The sequence below is a fragment of the Polyodon spathula genome, chromosome 12 (assembly GCF_017654505.1).
Source record: "Polyodon spathula isolate WHYD16114869_AA chromosome 12, ASM1765450v1, whole genome shotgun sequence".
Taxonomy (NCBI): Eukaryota; Metazoa; Chordata; class Actinopteri; order Acipenseriformes; family Polyodontidae; genus Polyodon; species Polyodon spathula.
This window is the reverse complement of record NC_054545.1, coordinates 4,021,183-4,038,356: the sequence shown is the minus strand read 5'-3', so window position 1 is coordinate 4,038,356 and position 17,174 is coordinate 4,021,183. Positions and strand designations below refer to the sequence as shown.

At 37.5% G+C, this 17,174-nt stretch overlaps 1 protein-coding gene across 1 annotated transcript in view; it reads right to left on the bottom strand.

The window, feature by feature from the left end:
- The window catches only part of LOC121324033 (potassium voltage-gated channel subfamily H member 5), a 69,805-nt gene that overhangs the window by 11,022 nt on the left and 41,609 nt on the right, over positions 1-17,174 (bottom strand). The window contains exons 8-10 of the mRNA XM_041265421.1: positions 10,898-11,097; positions 8,524-8,776; positions 3,812-4,008 (exon numbers count right to left, since the gene is read on the bottom strand). Coding sequence (XP_041121355.1) covers positions 3,812-4,008; positions 8,524-8,776; positions 10,898-11,097 — 650 coding nt within the window. The remainder of the gene's footprint in view (positions 1-3,811; positions 4,009-8,523; positions 8,777-10,897; positions 11,098-17,174) is intronic.

Genomic DNA, 17,174 nt, shown 5'->3' with positions numbered 1-17,174 from the left:
GCGGTTTCCGTTTGGAAACCCTAATCCACACAGTCCTCAAGCACCCTGCTGTTAGTCTGGAGAGCTGCCTTTCACTGCTGTGAATCACTAGGAATAATCTGAAGCAATTCTGCCATGCAGAGCCTTAGGGAGCTCATCAAGCTGATGCATGTTTTTAATTACAACAATTTCAAAATCTGAAATCCAAGCTTAACTATTTGTCATCAAGCAAGTTGTTGATTTGATTACTTAAAGGGAAAACATTATAAAGGATTAATACAGAGTAACACAGGACTCTGGCCTCGGATATCTGTAGTTTTAAATGTAAGCTCTTAAAATATCTGACAAAGTTGCTGGATTGCTGGGCTTGCTTATTAATACATTGAGCATGAGTTGCATTTCAAAGGGAAACAGGCCAGTCAAATTGCTAATTTTCAGCAGGATGCTTTGTTTGATATCCATGAGTTACTCTAATGTGGTTTATGAATCAAAGTATGTTTACTTATTCGTGACAACCGTTTGCCATACCTAGTTATTCCTGGTTTACCCAGAAGCTATGTTTTAAAAAGCACAAGCACATTCTTATTGAATCAGAAACCTATATTGAACTATTCCCCTTAACTTATGAAACGTTAGTAACAGTATTTTTTTTCCAATGTGCCTGATTCTAATATAATTCTTATTGCTAGTTAATACATCTATTACTTGCAGTTGCAGCTTTTGTCATTCAACATACACTGTAAAAGGGGTATTAACTGAATGTATAGACATGATCCTTAAGGTTATTTTCCATTTATGAGGACAGATAAAGTATAGAATCCTGAATTCACTGCCAAATTCCCAGAAGGCATATTTTAGGTATATGCCCATGCAATCAGGAAGAGTGGAAAGAGATCAGCTTTACTTCAGCGAGGAAAGAGATGACTTACGGGTCAAGCTGCTGCACTAGGAGCTAAAAATCTGAAAATTGAGACATTAGCTCTGCCTCATAGCACACATCAGCAAGTAATTCTGAAAACGGGTGAGAATGCAGACTCGATATTTCTGAAAAGAACACGTGAAATGCTGGACACGTTTTTAATGCATCTCCTTATCATTGATGGTGTTGTAAGAAAACTTGTTAACGCTGATGCTTGCATGGGATGCATGTGCGTTTGTAAGCATATTTCATAAGTGAAATGTTCTCTACAGCATGAATATCATTCTTTGATAAGAGTTCTGTAGAACAGTAACATACTTATCTGCGGAGTACCATCCTGAAGTACTCTTTATTTGAACATAACTGTTAGTTGGTTTATAATGAAGGTTGAATATGCTAATACTCTATGATATGGATGAGCTTTACATTACTATAGAAAAGAAGTGGTCTTGAGATTTGTCAACCTTTGAATACATCATGATCTTAGAATAATATATAATACTAAAGTTTATTATAACTCGTGGCTCTGACCTATTTGAGTGTAACCAATGCCGTTTTGTCGCTGGCTTATTTTAATCAAAGGTGACTTTTCAAAGCAAATAAATAATGGAAGTTTAAAGACAGCAGATAATGCCCCAGGCCACTGACCTCCAAATGCAGGCTTTCTAGACACTGCAACTTTCACAACAGGCTCCTGACAAGTTCCCCACATAAAGTCAACATTAAATGCTACAAAATAATATTTATTTTTAAGAATTTTGAAATGAATGGCAGATTATTTTTAATATTTCTTTTAGTTGAATGTTCCTAACAACATGGTCATATTTGACCCACTTTAAACTGCTACCAATAAAAGATTTTCTGCATGCGATACAGCAGTTGGAACAGTTGTGACAATCCCCCAAAATTCTCATAAACTTTGGTCCTGTATATAATCGTTGTTATTTATTTCACTCAATAAATAATTCATTTTAATCTGAACTTGGATGGATTCCCTACCATGACTCTCTATATATAGTTCATGGTTTCTGAAGAGGAGAGGCCCATGCCCTGTAGGAACTATTGACACTGGGAGGAAATAGAGTAGCCTGGCAAAAGCCTTAGTTGCCACCATAGATGCTTTCAACATTGATTTACTCAGAACTGTAAACAATAAGTGTTCAGCTGCAAATCACTTTTAATGAAGCATACTTTGCTCATGCAGTTTTTATGGCTGCATGGTAACACAGTGGAGGCTGGGTACGAACCAGCAACCATACACCCCGCAAGGATCTCTAGAAACTGAACGCCACAGTAGTCTTCACCATTGACAGACCAAAATTTAATTAATTAGTGGAACCAAAACAGTCAATTAATTAGTCATTTAGCATACTCTTTTATCCAAAGCGACTTACAGAGACTAAGGGGTGAACTATGCATCACAACTGCTGCTGCAGAGTCACTTACAACAGGACTATGGTTTTACATCTCATCTGAAGGACGGAGCACTACGACTCACATACAGTGAGTCAGTCAGTGGCTGAGCTGGGATTGAACTGGGAACCTCCTGGCAACAAGCCCCTTTCTGTAACCACTAGACCACCAAGCCTCCACCAAGAATACAAAAGCCTTTCAGAATCAGGATCTTATAACGAAGGTTGAAGATAATCGTACTCTGAAAAGGTTTATATTCTATAGAGAAGTAGTCATCAAACTGTTTCAGGGTGCAATGATATGCTGTAGTTGAAATGTCCACGTTACACTGATGCATTTGACCTGAGGCAGGCCACGGTTTTGCTCAAAACTTTCCAGCCGTTGAATAAAACATGGGCATAACAAATGATGAGAGTCCAGTTAATCACTGATCTAACTTGTCAGCACAGAGCACAGAATGAGGCTGTGATAAAATGCAATTAACACTTTAATAATTTAGAGTTCTCATTATACCCAAAGCTAGCTGGATCAATAAAGTTATTTCAATATGTTTTGCTCTTCGTATTGGAGAGAAGTGTGCTTTTTTAAAACAGAAGAGGCAGGACATTCATTTAGAGTTATAAAGCAGTCTAAAAAAAGTTTTAAAACATACAATTATATTGCAAAAATCTGCCATAATAGTAGTACAGTATTTCATGTTAGATTTAATGAAGTGTCACATTTTTTCAAGTTTTTGTCAGTTAAGTATATGGAAAACTACAAAGCGGTGTGTAATTCAATATGTTAAAGTATCATTATTCAGCAGGTTTAACTCGACTTGATGAATCAAAATGTGTTATGGGGGGGGGGGGGGGGGGGGGGGGGGGGGGGGGGGGGGGGGGGGGGGGGGGGGGGGGGGGGGGGGGCGGGGGATGCAAAACTTTGGGCCAAAAATATGCAGTGTGAAAACTAACCCTAAAGAAGAAGAGCTCAAGTGTCTATCTTTAATTATTTATGATATCATTCTTAACTGATGTACCTTTAATTTCATTTTCCCCAGATTTTTTTAAAAGTGCAATCCCCATGGGAATAGTTTACACTCAGATGGTTTCTTCTTAGTTCCTCAGATGAACTAAACACATTTTGGAAAGTTTTCATCTGTGCTATCTTCTGTTACACATCAAATTGGGCTCTCAATACAAAAATATGTGTGGCAGAACAAAAAAACATTTTCTTTTACTTTTGTCTTTTATGGACGTCTGTCAAAATGACTAATTTATGGTATAGTCATCACAGAAGTATGCATTTGTTTTTCTGGCAGGTGCATACACTGCTGCCAGCAATACTTTTTATAAATGACAAAAAAATATTTACTTGAAGATACTGGAAATGCTTAAAGTAATGGAGCATCAGAACTCAAACTAAGCCTCATACAAACCCATAGTAAGAGTTAATGAAATAAAGCCTTCGATCGTAATACAGCACTGCAGTATGTGTGCCAAGGGAACTGTCTAAACTCACCCTCTTCCGCAAGCTGCAGGTGAGAATGAGGTTGCGTGAGAAGGAGTTGGCGAAGGCAGTGTAGAACTCCAGCACCTTGAGCAAGGCATCCCGCTTGATAATGTGCAGGTCGCAGTAAGTCAGCGCCCTCACGTTGGCACAGGCATGAGCTAAAGTGGTTTCTTTCCAGAACACATCCCCAAATACGTCCCCCTTACCTGCAAGTGAAAATCATCAGAAGGAAAATATTAACTGGGCAATGGGCCTCGTTTTACATTTGCAATAGGCCGTGCCAGACTTTTTTTAAAGCAAGTACAAAGCCAAACATTCCGAGAATAATAAAAACAACTTCCAGTCAACCTTTGTGCTTCCTGACAAAGGTTTGATCAGCTTTGCTCTAACATACTGTGCACATTTGGTTGACACATGACAGGTACTGCATGGTTACCTGCTGAGCCCTGCAAATCACTATTACACTTTTAACAAAAAAATCTGAGGACAGGATTTTTTAATGTGCTGCAGTTATTTAAGTCTTGCTGGATCTTGTTCAAAGCTATTAAATTGAAAGCCATAATTGCTAGATCTGCTTCACGTCAGCATTCTCCAGAAATTACAAATAATTTTTGGGCACAACAGATGAAGACATGGCCAGATTATCACTGTTAGGATAACAACATTAATTTGGTAATGTGGAACTAATGTAATTATTTTTAATTTGGCTGGTGTGGGCACAGACTGGCAAAGGATGATGCCCACAAAGGACCAGTCAAAATAGGCACTGTGGATGGCAGTAGTAATCTGCTGAAAACTAAGCAAATTTGGTAACACTTTACATTGTGTCTCTAATTACTATGTATTTACATGGTAAACACATGTGCACTTACACATAATTACCACCTTACTATGCATACTTAACAGGCTCCAACTGGTTCTATAGCAGCTTGCACACCAGCAGACTAACATATTGTACACCAGGTACCAAAGCAGGCCATGCTTTTGTTACAACCAGATAGGGCATACTTCCTTGAATTTTAGTTTCTAGTTTTGAAAATATATATATATATATATATATATATATATATATATATATATATATATATATATATATATATATATTTATTGTACAGCACATTAGAGCTCAGGGTTTATCGGGGCTCATTGATTAACAACGTTGGGCTTCTACTGTACCTCAAGTCTAAAGTCTGATTAGAATGTAGAGGTCTTGTTTGAGTAGTCTGTGCAAAACCAGCTGCTAATTTCCTTAGCAATCTGGGTTAATCAATCCATGCATATGAGGGTATAATATTTTTATTAGGGTCTTCAGTCAATGTATGGCGAGCATAATATAGCTGCAATGAATTTGAAGTCATAGTTGCTGAACCAATACAGATAAAACCTAAACTATAATGACAGTGATTTCTCATAATACACATACAACTATCTCAGCTATAATAAACTGTACAAACCATAAAAGTATATCTCTACAAGAGTGCACCTTCACACATCCAGTGTTTTCAATGGTATTGTGAGTCCTTGTGCTCCATACTGTACTACCTTTGACACAGGGATATATCAGCACATTTAGGTCTCATAATTCCACTACTGTAGCACTTTTGCTCTGTTTAAAAATGCGCAGTTGGCTGGTGCTGGCTCCCTAAAGTGTCTGTTTATCACAATGTGGATCATGCTTGAAAAATCAAAAGCAAGTGGATATGACGGTGCTGGGATCAATGAGATCAATGCTTACTGCAGCTGTCATTCCCCCATGGCTCCAGGCTTGTGTCACTTATTTCTAATCTATCTTATGGCCCTGGCAGTCTTGAGTTTACCACAGCTCTTTCTATATGATAATTGATCAATTCAATTACTATTTCAAGGATGCAATGAAAAACGTTGCATGCGCTAATTCTGTTTTTTTTAAATAATTTACAGGAAATAAAGCACAAATGTATACCATGATTAAAACATCTCTTTTTTTCTAATGTAGAAAGTGAGGTATAATGCACATCCCCTATATCTCCAATAGGCCCAGGGCACAGCTAGTCTGGTCGTCTTCAAAAGGACGTTAAGGTACATCCCAAAATCAGAACACAATACATTGCAGTGCAGGGATGTTCAGGTCAGGATTGAAATGTTATCACAGAGCTCTGGAGTGAAGCTCTCAGCACACCATGCCTGTATGACAATGGATCTTTGCTATATATTCTTCAGAGAAAAAATGCAGCATTTTTCTCTTTTCAGCGGTTTACTACAGGCAAAATAGTTGAAATGTTTTCCATTCTTCTGAAGATAAAACAAATCGGGTTAAATATTATTGCAAAAAGCGAGAAACTTAGCATATAGAAGCATTTAATTTGTTTGTTTGAGTGGTTTCTTGATAGAAAAGTTTTTTTTTTTTTTAAAAAGGCCCCAAAATCAGACAGCTTTTACCTTGGTATTGCAAAATACTTCAGGTGTACAAGGATATCATGGTCTGTCAGAAATCTCCTATCATTAGCCATCACTGTTCCCAATCTGAGCCATGATTAAAATACTGAATCCCTCTTTAACCCATTTTACATTGTAAATGCAATTGGCCTCCTGAAATGAACTGAAAAAAAAACAAGGTCGATTTTGAAGAAGAATTTACAGCTGAGCCCACAATTCTTCTACCCCTGGGAACTGGCAGAAATTGACCAGAATATGACAGGTATATGTGGGCAGCAATCAAACTACAATTACTAGTCATCTTAGTGTCCTGCTAATAGCTAAATATGTTTTGTACTGTATGCCCTTGAGAAATATTATTACATGCCTAAAGTTACGAACGTGGTTATGCATTTCTGTAGAATTTTACAATTTGCTATAATTATGTCTTATTTATGAATCCCATTGCAGCAGAAAGGAAAATCGGAAGGGAATAATCTTCACATCTGCTCAAGAGACCATAGAATGTTTTTTTCAGCTCCAACATAATGTCTCCTTTACCAAATGGACAACAAATTACCAGTCTGCTTCATTAAAAGGCTAAGTTGATGCATTTACACCATAATGAAACCTCTAAGTGCACAACAATCAGGAAATACAATTAAAATGATTAAGTGCTGATGACAAAGTTGTAGTAAATAGTTGCAGCAGAAAAAAAAGGCAGGGGGGGTGTACACATATTATATGTTGGTTAATTCTTAATTTATAATAGTAATACAAAGAAAATATTACACAAAATCAAACTAGCTTTCTTAAAAGGACATTTGAAATTTGGAACCTGAGTTTATACTTTCAGACTCTGAGCCAGAGACTCCAGCTTGTTTAGTTAGCTAGCTTTATGCAATACTGTTGAGTGCTTGTGTACTCTATGGCAGGTTTAACATACAGGACAGAACAATTTCCTTGGAGAACAGTTGCTAAAAAATACACACAGACTAATGATATGATAGGGGCGTTCAATCCAGCCTTCACCATCTACCATTTACAAGACGTTAATTTGCAGGTTTGGAAAATGCAAAAGGCATGGAAGGTAAGCAAACTAAAACAGCAGCTCCATTAACCGAGCTAGGAGAGATATCTCATGTTGGCACTTACTCCTTCCACAGAAGCAGAGGCGCAATAATCAGCCTCAGGAACCTCTAATTGACATGTTCTACTATATACATTAAGTGTAAGCAAGTGCAGTGGTGAGTTTTGAATCCATGATCCCTTGATGTGTAGGCAACCGCTCTGACAAGTTAGCAGAGGTATAGAGTACTGTATATGGTTTGCCGTGGGAGGAAAAGCATCTCATATTAAGTCTAGAAGGCAAAAGGCTATAATTTACACCCAACAAAGTCCAGCAGTATCTTGGTTATCTTTCACCTAACATATCCTATGGGGATGGAAAAACGTCTAAGTGATTAGATACATTTCGATAGTACATATAACACTGCAAGGCAGTTCTTCAGTATTTCCTTTCCCTCCATGCAAAGAAAATCTGTTTTGTTCATACCGTGGGATCCCTGAGGCTGTTATTAATAATAATGGATTAAAAATGCTTTGGGGAGCGAAAACTCTAGCTCGGTGCTCACGGCTCTTGCGAGTGATTGCAAAGGCAGAATAAGCAACACATTTAAGCATTAATCCGATTATTCTGTGTGATGGTGGCATTTGTGTACACATCGTTAATGAGGCTGCAGGGCCAACAAGACAAAATAAAATGAAGTACATGCAGTACTATATAGAGGAATACATAACAAACTGGTTATGGCTAGGGCATCTGCCGAATTCATTTCAATCCAATTTACTTTTATTACATTTCCAGCTACAGCAAAATCCTTTTCACAGCATTACAAATATGTACATAAGGTAATTATCACTGTGTAGCAAAATAACTCTTGGTTAAATAGCACTTAACTCACCTCAATTAATCCCTGAAAACAGCCTTATGAGCATTATGATAAGGGATGAGCTCTGAGCAGTTTAAAACATGTGCAGGCATGGTCAGGTTAGCAGTTCTTGGATGGTTTTTGTTTTGGAAGCTCTAAAATCTATTGGCAGAGAGTATTGTCAATATAACTGCAAACATGTTCCCACTGTAAAGAGTAAAGAATATCAAAATCTTCTGCTAATAATTCACTTGAACTTGTATCTGTTTACTAGGAACCAATCAATGCATATTGGAAAACCAAGCGCTATCTTTGACTATCTGAGCTGCTTGACTCAAGTTCAAATGGAAAGATATTCGGGTCTCCTGTTAAAATGCAGCCTAAGTTCACCCTTACCGAGAATAGCTATAACCTCGTCGTCTTGAATGACCTCCAGTGACCCCGAGACCACGAAGCACAGCGAATCAAGGCTCTCGCCAGAGTGATAGATGAGGTCACCCGGGGCGCAGTGGGTGGTCTGGAACTCAACGGCCAGGGAGCGGAGGCAGCCGTCGCTGGCCAGCCGGAAGGCAGGGTGCTCATTGAAGACTTCCCGGTTCAAGTGCACACAGATATCGGCCCTCATGTCTTTTGGGCAGATGGAGAGAACCTGCAAGGTGGAGAGCAGGACAATAGGTTGTAAACTTTCTAAAATCCTGTGTGTGATACTTTTTTTTTTTTTATTAGTTTGCTATCACTGTCTCTTAAAATCAAATGCACATTTTCATAGCATTACAATGTCACCAGAACATGAAAATGGGAGATGGAAGATGAAGTCTTCTTGTTGAAATGTTTGTCTTATATAGTCAAAATGTGTGTACCGCTATAGACAAAGGGTTTGCATCACACTATAGAATTAACACATTTTGCTTCATAAAGTCTAATGCCACCTACTGAATAATGTTAGGTTAACACATTGAATTACATACCACTTTGTAGTTTTCCATATACTTAACAAAAAACTGACACAAATTGAAAAATGTAACATTTCAAAATCTAAAATGAAATACTGCACTACTATGGCTTCTTGTAGACTTTTGCAATATCATTTTGTAGTTTCTTTAATTACATGATGTTAAATAAAAGCTCTAAATTATGTTCTAATCGTTTTTTTTTCTTTTTTTTTTTTAAATTATGTCTCAATCCTTAAAGTCTAGGTGATCCAAAACTTTTGGCCACAGCTGCACATTATAGTTTCATACAGCTTTACCTTGAGCTGATATAAAACCTTCACTCTGCAATGTATCAGCTTGCTAACCATGTGTTTAAAATAGTGGAAATCAAGCAAGCACTTCTGCTTTTGCTTTCTTAAATTGCTCATAACTGTACAAACCAGCCTTGTGTATTTTTGATCAGTTGGTGAGGAGGGATTCTGGAAGACGGAGGCTTGCTGACAGCCCAAGCAGAATAGTACAAGCTCAGTGACATTATGAAGAGTCTGCCGATGGGGGTGGTGTGCTGTAATTGAATATGCCTGAAGACAGTGTCTTGCCTCCTCCCTGTTTCAGGTATAATGGCTTGTCTCTTGTATGAAGGGGGCAGTAATGGATCCATTTTTCATGGACTGTCAGATTTTGTAGGTTACAATAATGTAAAAATAGGTACATACAATCCTGCACCCAGCAGACAGTAGTTTGCAGAAAGCAGATGGTTTAAAACATATTAGAGATTGAAGTGACTAAGATCATTAATCAGCAGCTATTGAAAGCTGGGTTGACTGTTTCCCCTCAGACACACTTGAGTAGTTTTTTATCTTTCCAATCATCAAGTGACTCAATTATCACACATTTTTATGTTCTTTATTTTGGAAGTTGTCGAAATCCCCATCCAAACAGTTTTAGTTCCTATAATTTAGTTATTCCATGTAAAAAACGTTAGAGGTGCACTGCTGGCCGAATACTAAAAAAAAAATGATATTGTACAAAACGTACAATAAGATATAATACAATAAATATTAGCTCAATATGGTGTATATTGGTATGCCTAAATATCATTTGTGTTTTACTAAATCAACCATAAGATTGCTGCTGGATATTATTGTATCTTTCTAACCAGGAATATAATTCACCAGGAATTATAATCAGTCAGCATCCATTCTGAGAGGAACACAATGAGCTCAGACACAGAGCTGCAGTTCTGGAGAACAAAACACTTCTGAAACTCACTTCAGTTACAGATGTTCCTCCATTCGCATGCTAATTCAATACATTAACCTGTCACATTCTTTAGCTATAGATTATAGATAATAAGGATTTGGAGAATATTTTATGTTTAGTTTAAATGCAAAACCTGTTCCCAATATTTTTTTTTTAAATGTATATTATTTAACAGTATTAACCCTTGTTAACCCTTTGCTGCCCAGTGTCCAATATATCTGACATTGGGAATATAAGCATTACATAGGTATGGGGACCTACCCAGGACAATAATGGCTTCTTTTCAGGCTGCAGAGATTCAGAACTGTCAGTGTTTGCTGTACTTTTTTGTCTTGCAATGTGTTACTTACAGGGTGTGGGTCAATTAAGCAGAAAAACAGCAAACTAGATTGCTAACACCCTTGTCCAGTAACATTTTCTTTAGAGCCATGAAGGGAACATAACACCCTTGTCTGCATGACTCCACACCTTTACCAGAAACATGTATTAAGAAACAGCTGATATGCAGCTACATCTAAACATGGTCACAGCGGCGATGTTAACATGCACTGCAACAACAGATAAGCACTTCCTACCTTTTCAGTGTCAATGCCTTTTGACATGGACCATGTGGACACAATGTAATCCATGACACGCTCACTGAGGCCCTTGGGGACCTGGTAGAGCTTGAGGAAGTCTCGCACGTTGTTCAGCATCTCGTGGTAGCGGTTGGTGTTGGCATACATCTGCTGGAAGATGGTGGTGACATTTCCGAAAATAGTTGCATACAGGAGAGCTGCAAAAAAAAATAAAAAAATTCTGCATTTATATACGGATCAGGGCAGGCGGTTTGCAAGATTCGAATGCCAACAGAAATACGTCAGCCATTATTTCTATAAGATGTCTGAAGAGGTTAACTCTAGACTTTGGGGTCTGATTGATCTCATTTTTTTTTTTTTTAACAGAAGTAATACACTGTATACATGTTTGATCTCGATAACCATTGGGCCCTTATTAATTATTAAAACAGTGGCAGTGTTGAGATCTGCCGTACTTCAGATCAATACCCCTTCGCTCCAAAAATATGCCTGTAGTCAAATGCATCTAAAATTCAAGCCATCTGGAAGGAAAGAGAAGTGGTATTTTTACCACTCCTGCACCTAAAAATACTTTAATACCAAAATACCAAAATAATATTCAGTAACAGCACTTGAGTGTTAATGTTAGCTTAAGAGTCCTTTCTCTGGTAGATTAAAGTGAGCACCAGCACTGATGGTATATCACTCACATGCACTGCTGGAGATGTTGGTTTCAAAACCTTGGTACATAAAGGGTTATATTTTAAGTGGCAGCAGTATTTTGATCTGATGCTGTTTAGATCTCCTGTATTTGGCTAAAGAGATATTTCTGATGTTTTAATATTTCACAATCAAAACCAGCTTTATGGGGTTTATTAGGCTTATTCAGATGCAGTAAGTATTGCTAGGGCATTAGTTCAAACTCTGTTTTGGCAAGAAACCCTCACAAATCAGTAAAGCTGTCTACTTTGCCTAGCACATGTATTTTTTACTTAGACAGTTATGCAATGTTCCAGTATTCACTTCTGCTGCAGAAAGACTTGGGATGTTTATTCTTAGCTTCCACAGTCGCGTTGACTGACAGATACACTGAATTAAGACACAGTTCCCCAGTGCAATGTTGCCATAGAAACAGAATCCAAATAGTTCCTAAAATAATTCAGCTATCTTCTAATGTGAACGAGCTTAAAGAAGCAGTGTTGGAGTGCTGTTAAATGCTCAGTTCATCTCTGTCAATGGTGCAATAAAGGCAGATTAACAATTTATGAATGTTATAGCTATGGGATTATTGATTCACTTTGTTCATAACTGTGTAGACTGGGAATACCAATTATAACATTTAAGATGTTTCTGCTGAAGCCCTATTCAGAGTTTTTTTTTTTTTTTTTTTTTTTTAATGAAGATTGATATTCATGGTAATTCAGTCAAACTGCAGGCATTCCTTTGGTTATATTACTGTAATTACAATGAAATGACATCACTGGTGGTGTACTTTCACTTATTCAGTTCAGGTTAAATGCACGTACTGTGCAGTGAGTCATGTATACTCCACAATTAGCAGCGCAATTGTAAAATCAATGCACAAATGAGCTGCAGCTAGAGGTAAGCAAGTGTACTGTACTTAATGTGAATTAGTATTCTAGTTACAGTGTTTCATACAAATAATTGGGGCTGAACACCATTCAAATATTTGCTATCACAAATTAAATCGTATGACCAGAAGAAGCACATACCCCACCGAGTCTTGCCCCCATTAGTGTAATCCACCGCAGTTCTACTCTGCCAAATTTCTATTGGCAGTGTTTCTCTGTAGTTCTTTCAGTCTCATGTATAGATCTTTGAAGCCAAGGGCATCGAGAAGCTATAAGACCGATGGGACAGGTGTGTCTAGTTTGTGCTGGTAAGGATGAATTTCCACTAGCTGAAAAAAATACTTCGTTTTTCAAATTTGAGGGTGACTGTCCAGGAAAAACTTGAAAGCCCACAATTAAATTTTCTTTAGATCTGGTCTGTTATCAACCAAACAAGTTTCTGAAAAGGGAATATGTTAAAATGTTCCATAATAGTTTTTGAAGAAGAAACTAAATATCCCTCTTTATTATTAATTGCTCATTGAGCAAAACAAAAAAATGAAATTTAAGTTCAAACAAATGCAATGGATAGTTTTGAGTAAATGTACTTCAAATCAACCTGCAGAGTTTTGAAAATCAAGCCTTAATTTGTCAGGGTTTTTCTTGTTAGTTTCATACAATCATTATTGTTTTTATTTCTCTCAGAAGATGTGCCTTTTGCACATCCAAACAGGGTCCTCTGTCATTGTTTTGCTTGTCTGTCCTCCAAGACATTGCCTGGCAGCATTATGTTTTCTCTGTTACAAACCGGGAAAATCTGACTTCAGTAGATTAAAGCTAAATCCCACATCCCCTGCTGCATATTTCAAAACACCAGAGCTGTTTACATTACTGCAAAAAAGGAAGAAATCTGTGAAGCCATGGTGATCAAGGGCTGCAGGAATGACAGTAGGTCAAAATCGACAACTTGCAAGAAGCAGCCTTGCAGACTGCCTTGGACGCTGTCAATTTAATTAACAGTGGGGTATGGATTTACAGAGCTTGCATTTAAAGACCCTGCAAAAACCACAAGAAAAATGTACTGGTACTGAAGGACTGAAACTGAGGTACCATATCTTATTAGCCATTCAGTATGGTGTGTAAGTGCAAACTTATTATCGGTTATTAACAACTGTAGGATAATGCAATCAGAGCTAACGTGTATGAATTTTAATGGTATGGTCATTTTGATTGAAGGATTTGTGGCCATTACATTATCAATGCTGCATACCCTAAGTGGAAAATTAACATATAATTTAAACTGTTCACCAGTTTATGCCGTCCTTGTATCATACCTGTGCTATACAGGGTTGGATTGCAATTAGAGAGCATTACACCAACCATTAGATTCTGCAATTGAAATTTCATTACAATATGTGAGCTAAATCATTAACGCTTTTTGTAACACAACACCCCCTTATTAAATCTGACCATTTTTACTCCTACTTTTATAACGACTACATTTAATTAGCTAATGTTATCTAATGTGTTAAAATGCATTGAGAATAATTGACTAATATTTCGTTTTTAGGCATCTTGTTAAAATTAAAAAAGAGTGAAAGCAATGCCTTTGTAAGCGCATTGTACTGTGATTCGTCGCTCCCAATGCAGCGTGTCACTCGTGATTTATCGAAGCTCGGATCCTGAAGAGTGTGGTTATTATATGTGTGCAAGCAAATGTATGTCTAGTATTGCTTTGATCAACATAGCAAGGATTCAATTCAGCAACAATTCCTATGAGAAAAAGGTTATTTATTTTAATGTCATTTAATGTTCTGATCTGACTGTAGAGCACTGTAAACTACCTGAGTCATTGAAATAATTAATCAATACAATGTTACAATGTAACAGTGGTTGAAAAAATAAATTACTACCCCAAGCAAGTAATGCATAAAAACCTTTGACTGGACTGAAAATACATTAAGATTAATCAAATTTTGGTGGTGTTTGTAAATCATGTTCAAAAGGGGGTCCCAGACATAGTAGCATTTATTAAAACTGAAATACAATATTCATCTGTATCACTAGCTCTTGAAAGCATAAGCTTTGGGAACTAATTAAGGGTAATCATTCCAATTTAAAATGGAGCATAACAAACACCACGTTAGTGTTTAAACTACAGAACCCAACATGATCTGGGGAGTCCTTATAGCATTTTACAGCAAGGCTAAAATAGAAAATACAGATCAAGTGGTATATCAATATTACGTAGAATTAGATTTTATTTTTTTTAAACAGTACGATATACAGTACATATAGTCAGCAGTGTACAGGAAGGGGCAATTAGAGCTTCTATGTAGAGCTCAGCCAGCACATCTCAATCCTGCTCTAAACACCTCCTGCCCTTCATTCCTGCAGCAGTCTTGTTTGACATGGTGACATGGTGCCAGTTGTGTCATGTGGTGGTTGCTTAATGATGTGGACTAATATCCACTAGGAGCAAAGCTGAAACCACCAAACTCATTTTACTTAAGAAGAGCTGGACTTGACAAGGGCCTCCACAGATGAAACGCATGAAAGGCAGATGCATTAGCCTGTCCTGCATCCTCGCCCCCGGTACATGGAGATGCATTTCTCAAAGCTTATATACTCCTTATCAACGATTAATAATTCATTGTATTTAAAAGCGCTGTGTCTTGCCTTCAAATTTACACCTCTACCAACCATCAGCCATTTCTTAGTTTTAAAGGGAACTTTGATCTAACCACAGGACTTTATCCAGTGAGCATAATACAGCACAGGCTGCTAAGATGGTCCTCCAAAGTCATGTTACAACACACATTACTGGTGAGAAAACAAAAAAGAGGTTGGGATCTTATGACATTTGAGTTTATTCACTGTGTCAAATTGCCACTGAGGGCAAGCAAGCATGACATTACAAAAATAAAACTGAAGACCATGGTCATTCATATTCTGCTGAATGTAAAGTCTGAACTATATCTCACATATATCTATATCCATATATTTAATATGCCTGTGTTGGTCCTTTAAATTTTCAAAAATGAAACATAAGAAGCAATGCACAACATTAGGAATAATGGGTTGTTAAGCAAAAAAACACGAGGAAAGATATTAATTTTACATTATAAAGTTAACTGTGCATGACTTGGAACAGTCTGGAAAAATGGTTGTAGAAGCTGGAAGTCTATTTGGCTTATAAACATGTTCTTAGAAACTTGACCATTTCTAACCCCCTGGAAAAAACTGACTGGGTGGCATTTTAATCCCATTATAATGATGTAATTGCTGCTGTCAGTGCCTTGCATAATAAAACTGTAGCTAAAGTCTGTTTGAGATAGAGCTGTTGTCATTGATTTGTCAAATACAAAGCATGAAATTAAGTAATTTAGACAGTCCAAGGTTCCTAATTTGCATTTGTGTCTGTGTTTTTCCCCCTCTTTTCTGTGCTGTTAAGAGATTAGAGCAAAAATCAAACTAAAATGTAGACACTTGGGAAATGAAAATCTTTACAATGGGGTTACTGACTTTTAATAAGTGTTTTTTGTTGACAGACACATTTCTGAACAATAAAGCTGATAGAAATATGCTCAAATTTCAAGCAATTTCACAGCAATTTTTACCTGACAATCTGACCATCAAACATTTGAGGAGAAGAGTAAGACAATTGTAATAGAATAAACTTGCGATAAGGAGCAGTTTAATCATTGTTCTCATTCGCTTCTGTTATAGCATTCAAATTGAGTCACGGTAAAATAAAATGATGGTTTCCATCCATCTGTCCTTCCATTCTTTACATTCTGTATCTCGCAAACTAAGCAAATCATGTAGAGCCCTATAGTGCTCCCTCGCTATAACGTGGGTCTCGGGGGGGACATGATATGAGCGTTATAACTGAAGAGCGTTATAAATGGGGGAGGGGGTGGGGTGCGCCGTGGGACACGTCACACACCTGACTAAATCTGAGGTGTGTTATAACTGAGAGCCTTACAGCGAGGGAGCATAAATATATAAACCTCACATGAAAGGTGCTCTGTTATCAAAAACAAAGAAAATGTTGGTGGTGGCAGATGACATAACTAGCTTTGCATCATTACAGCCATTGACAACTTCTGAAGCACTATACAGCAGCTCCCTTTTTATTCACAGATATCAATTGGCGATACCTGCTCAAAGCAAGACACAGCAAGGTAACTGATAACAAAACAGGTTGGTCACTGCATGTTCTTCTAAAACACAGCTGCTTTCCAGGATTGACAGACCTGCAAGTACTTATAGTGGAACAAACCACAAGGGAATTGTAAAACAAACTTGGCAACACATCCCAAGAGGCATGGGGTTTTGAGTTGTGTAAGAAGCCTCTAAGCAGGAGTCTGTCTCTTAGCTGACAGACAGTGAATAGTTATATGCCTTTTTTGCTGAGTATAGAGTGGGGAAGTCTGGACCTCCTACATCCACATCCAGACTTCCAGGAGTATCAACATATCAAGCTAATTCGAACCATAAATAATTTTACCCCAGACCTTTAACGTAACCCTAACCTTAATGTCCAAATCAGATTTCACATTTGCAGTATACTGTACACCTGCATTGGACAATGAAGAACCTAAAATGTTTTTGCTGTATCTGATTGTTTACTGCAGAGGATGTGTTTTTGATTTGGAAAACAGTACCTGTGATTTGAAAACGGCCTCCATTAAAAAAACGCTGTTGGTTTCTGTGCGAAG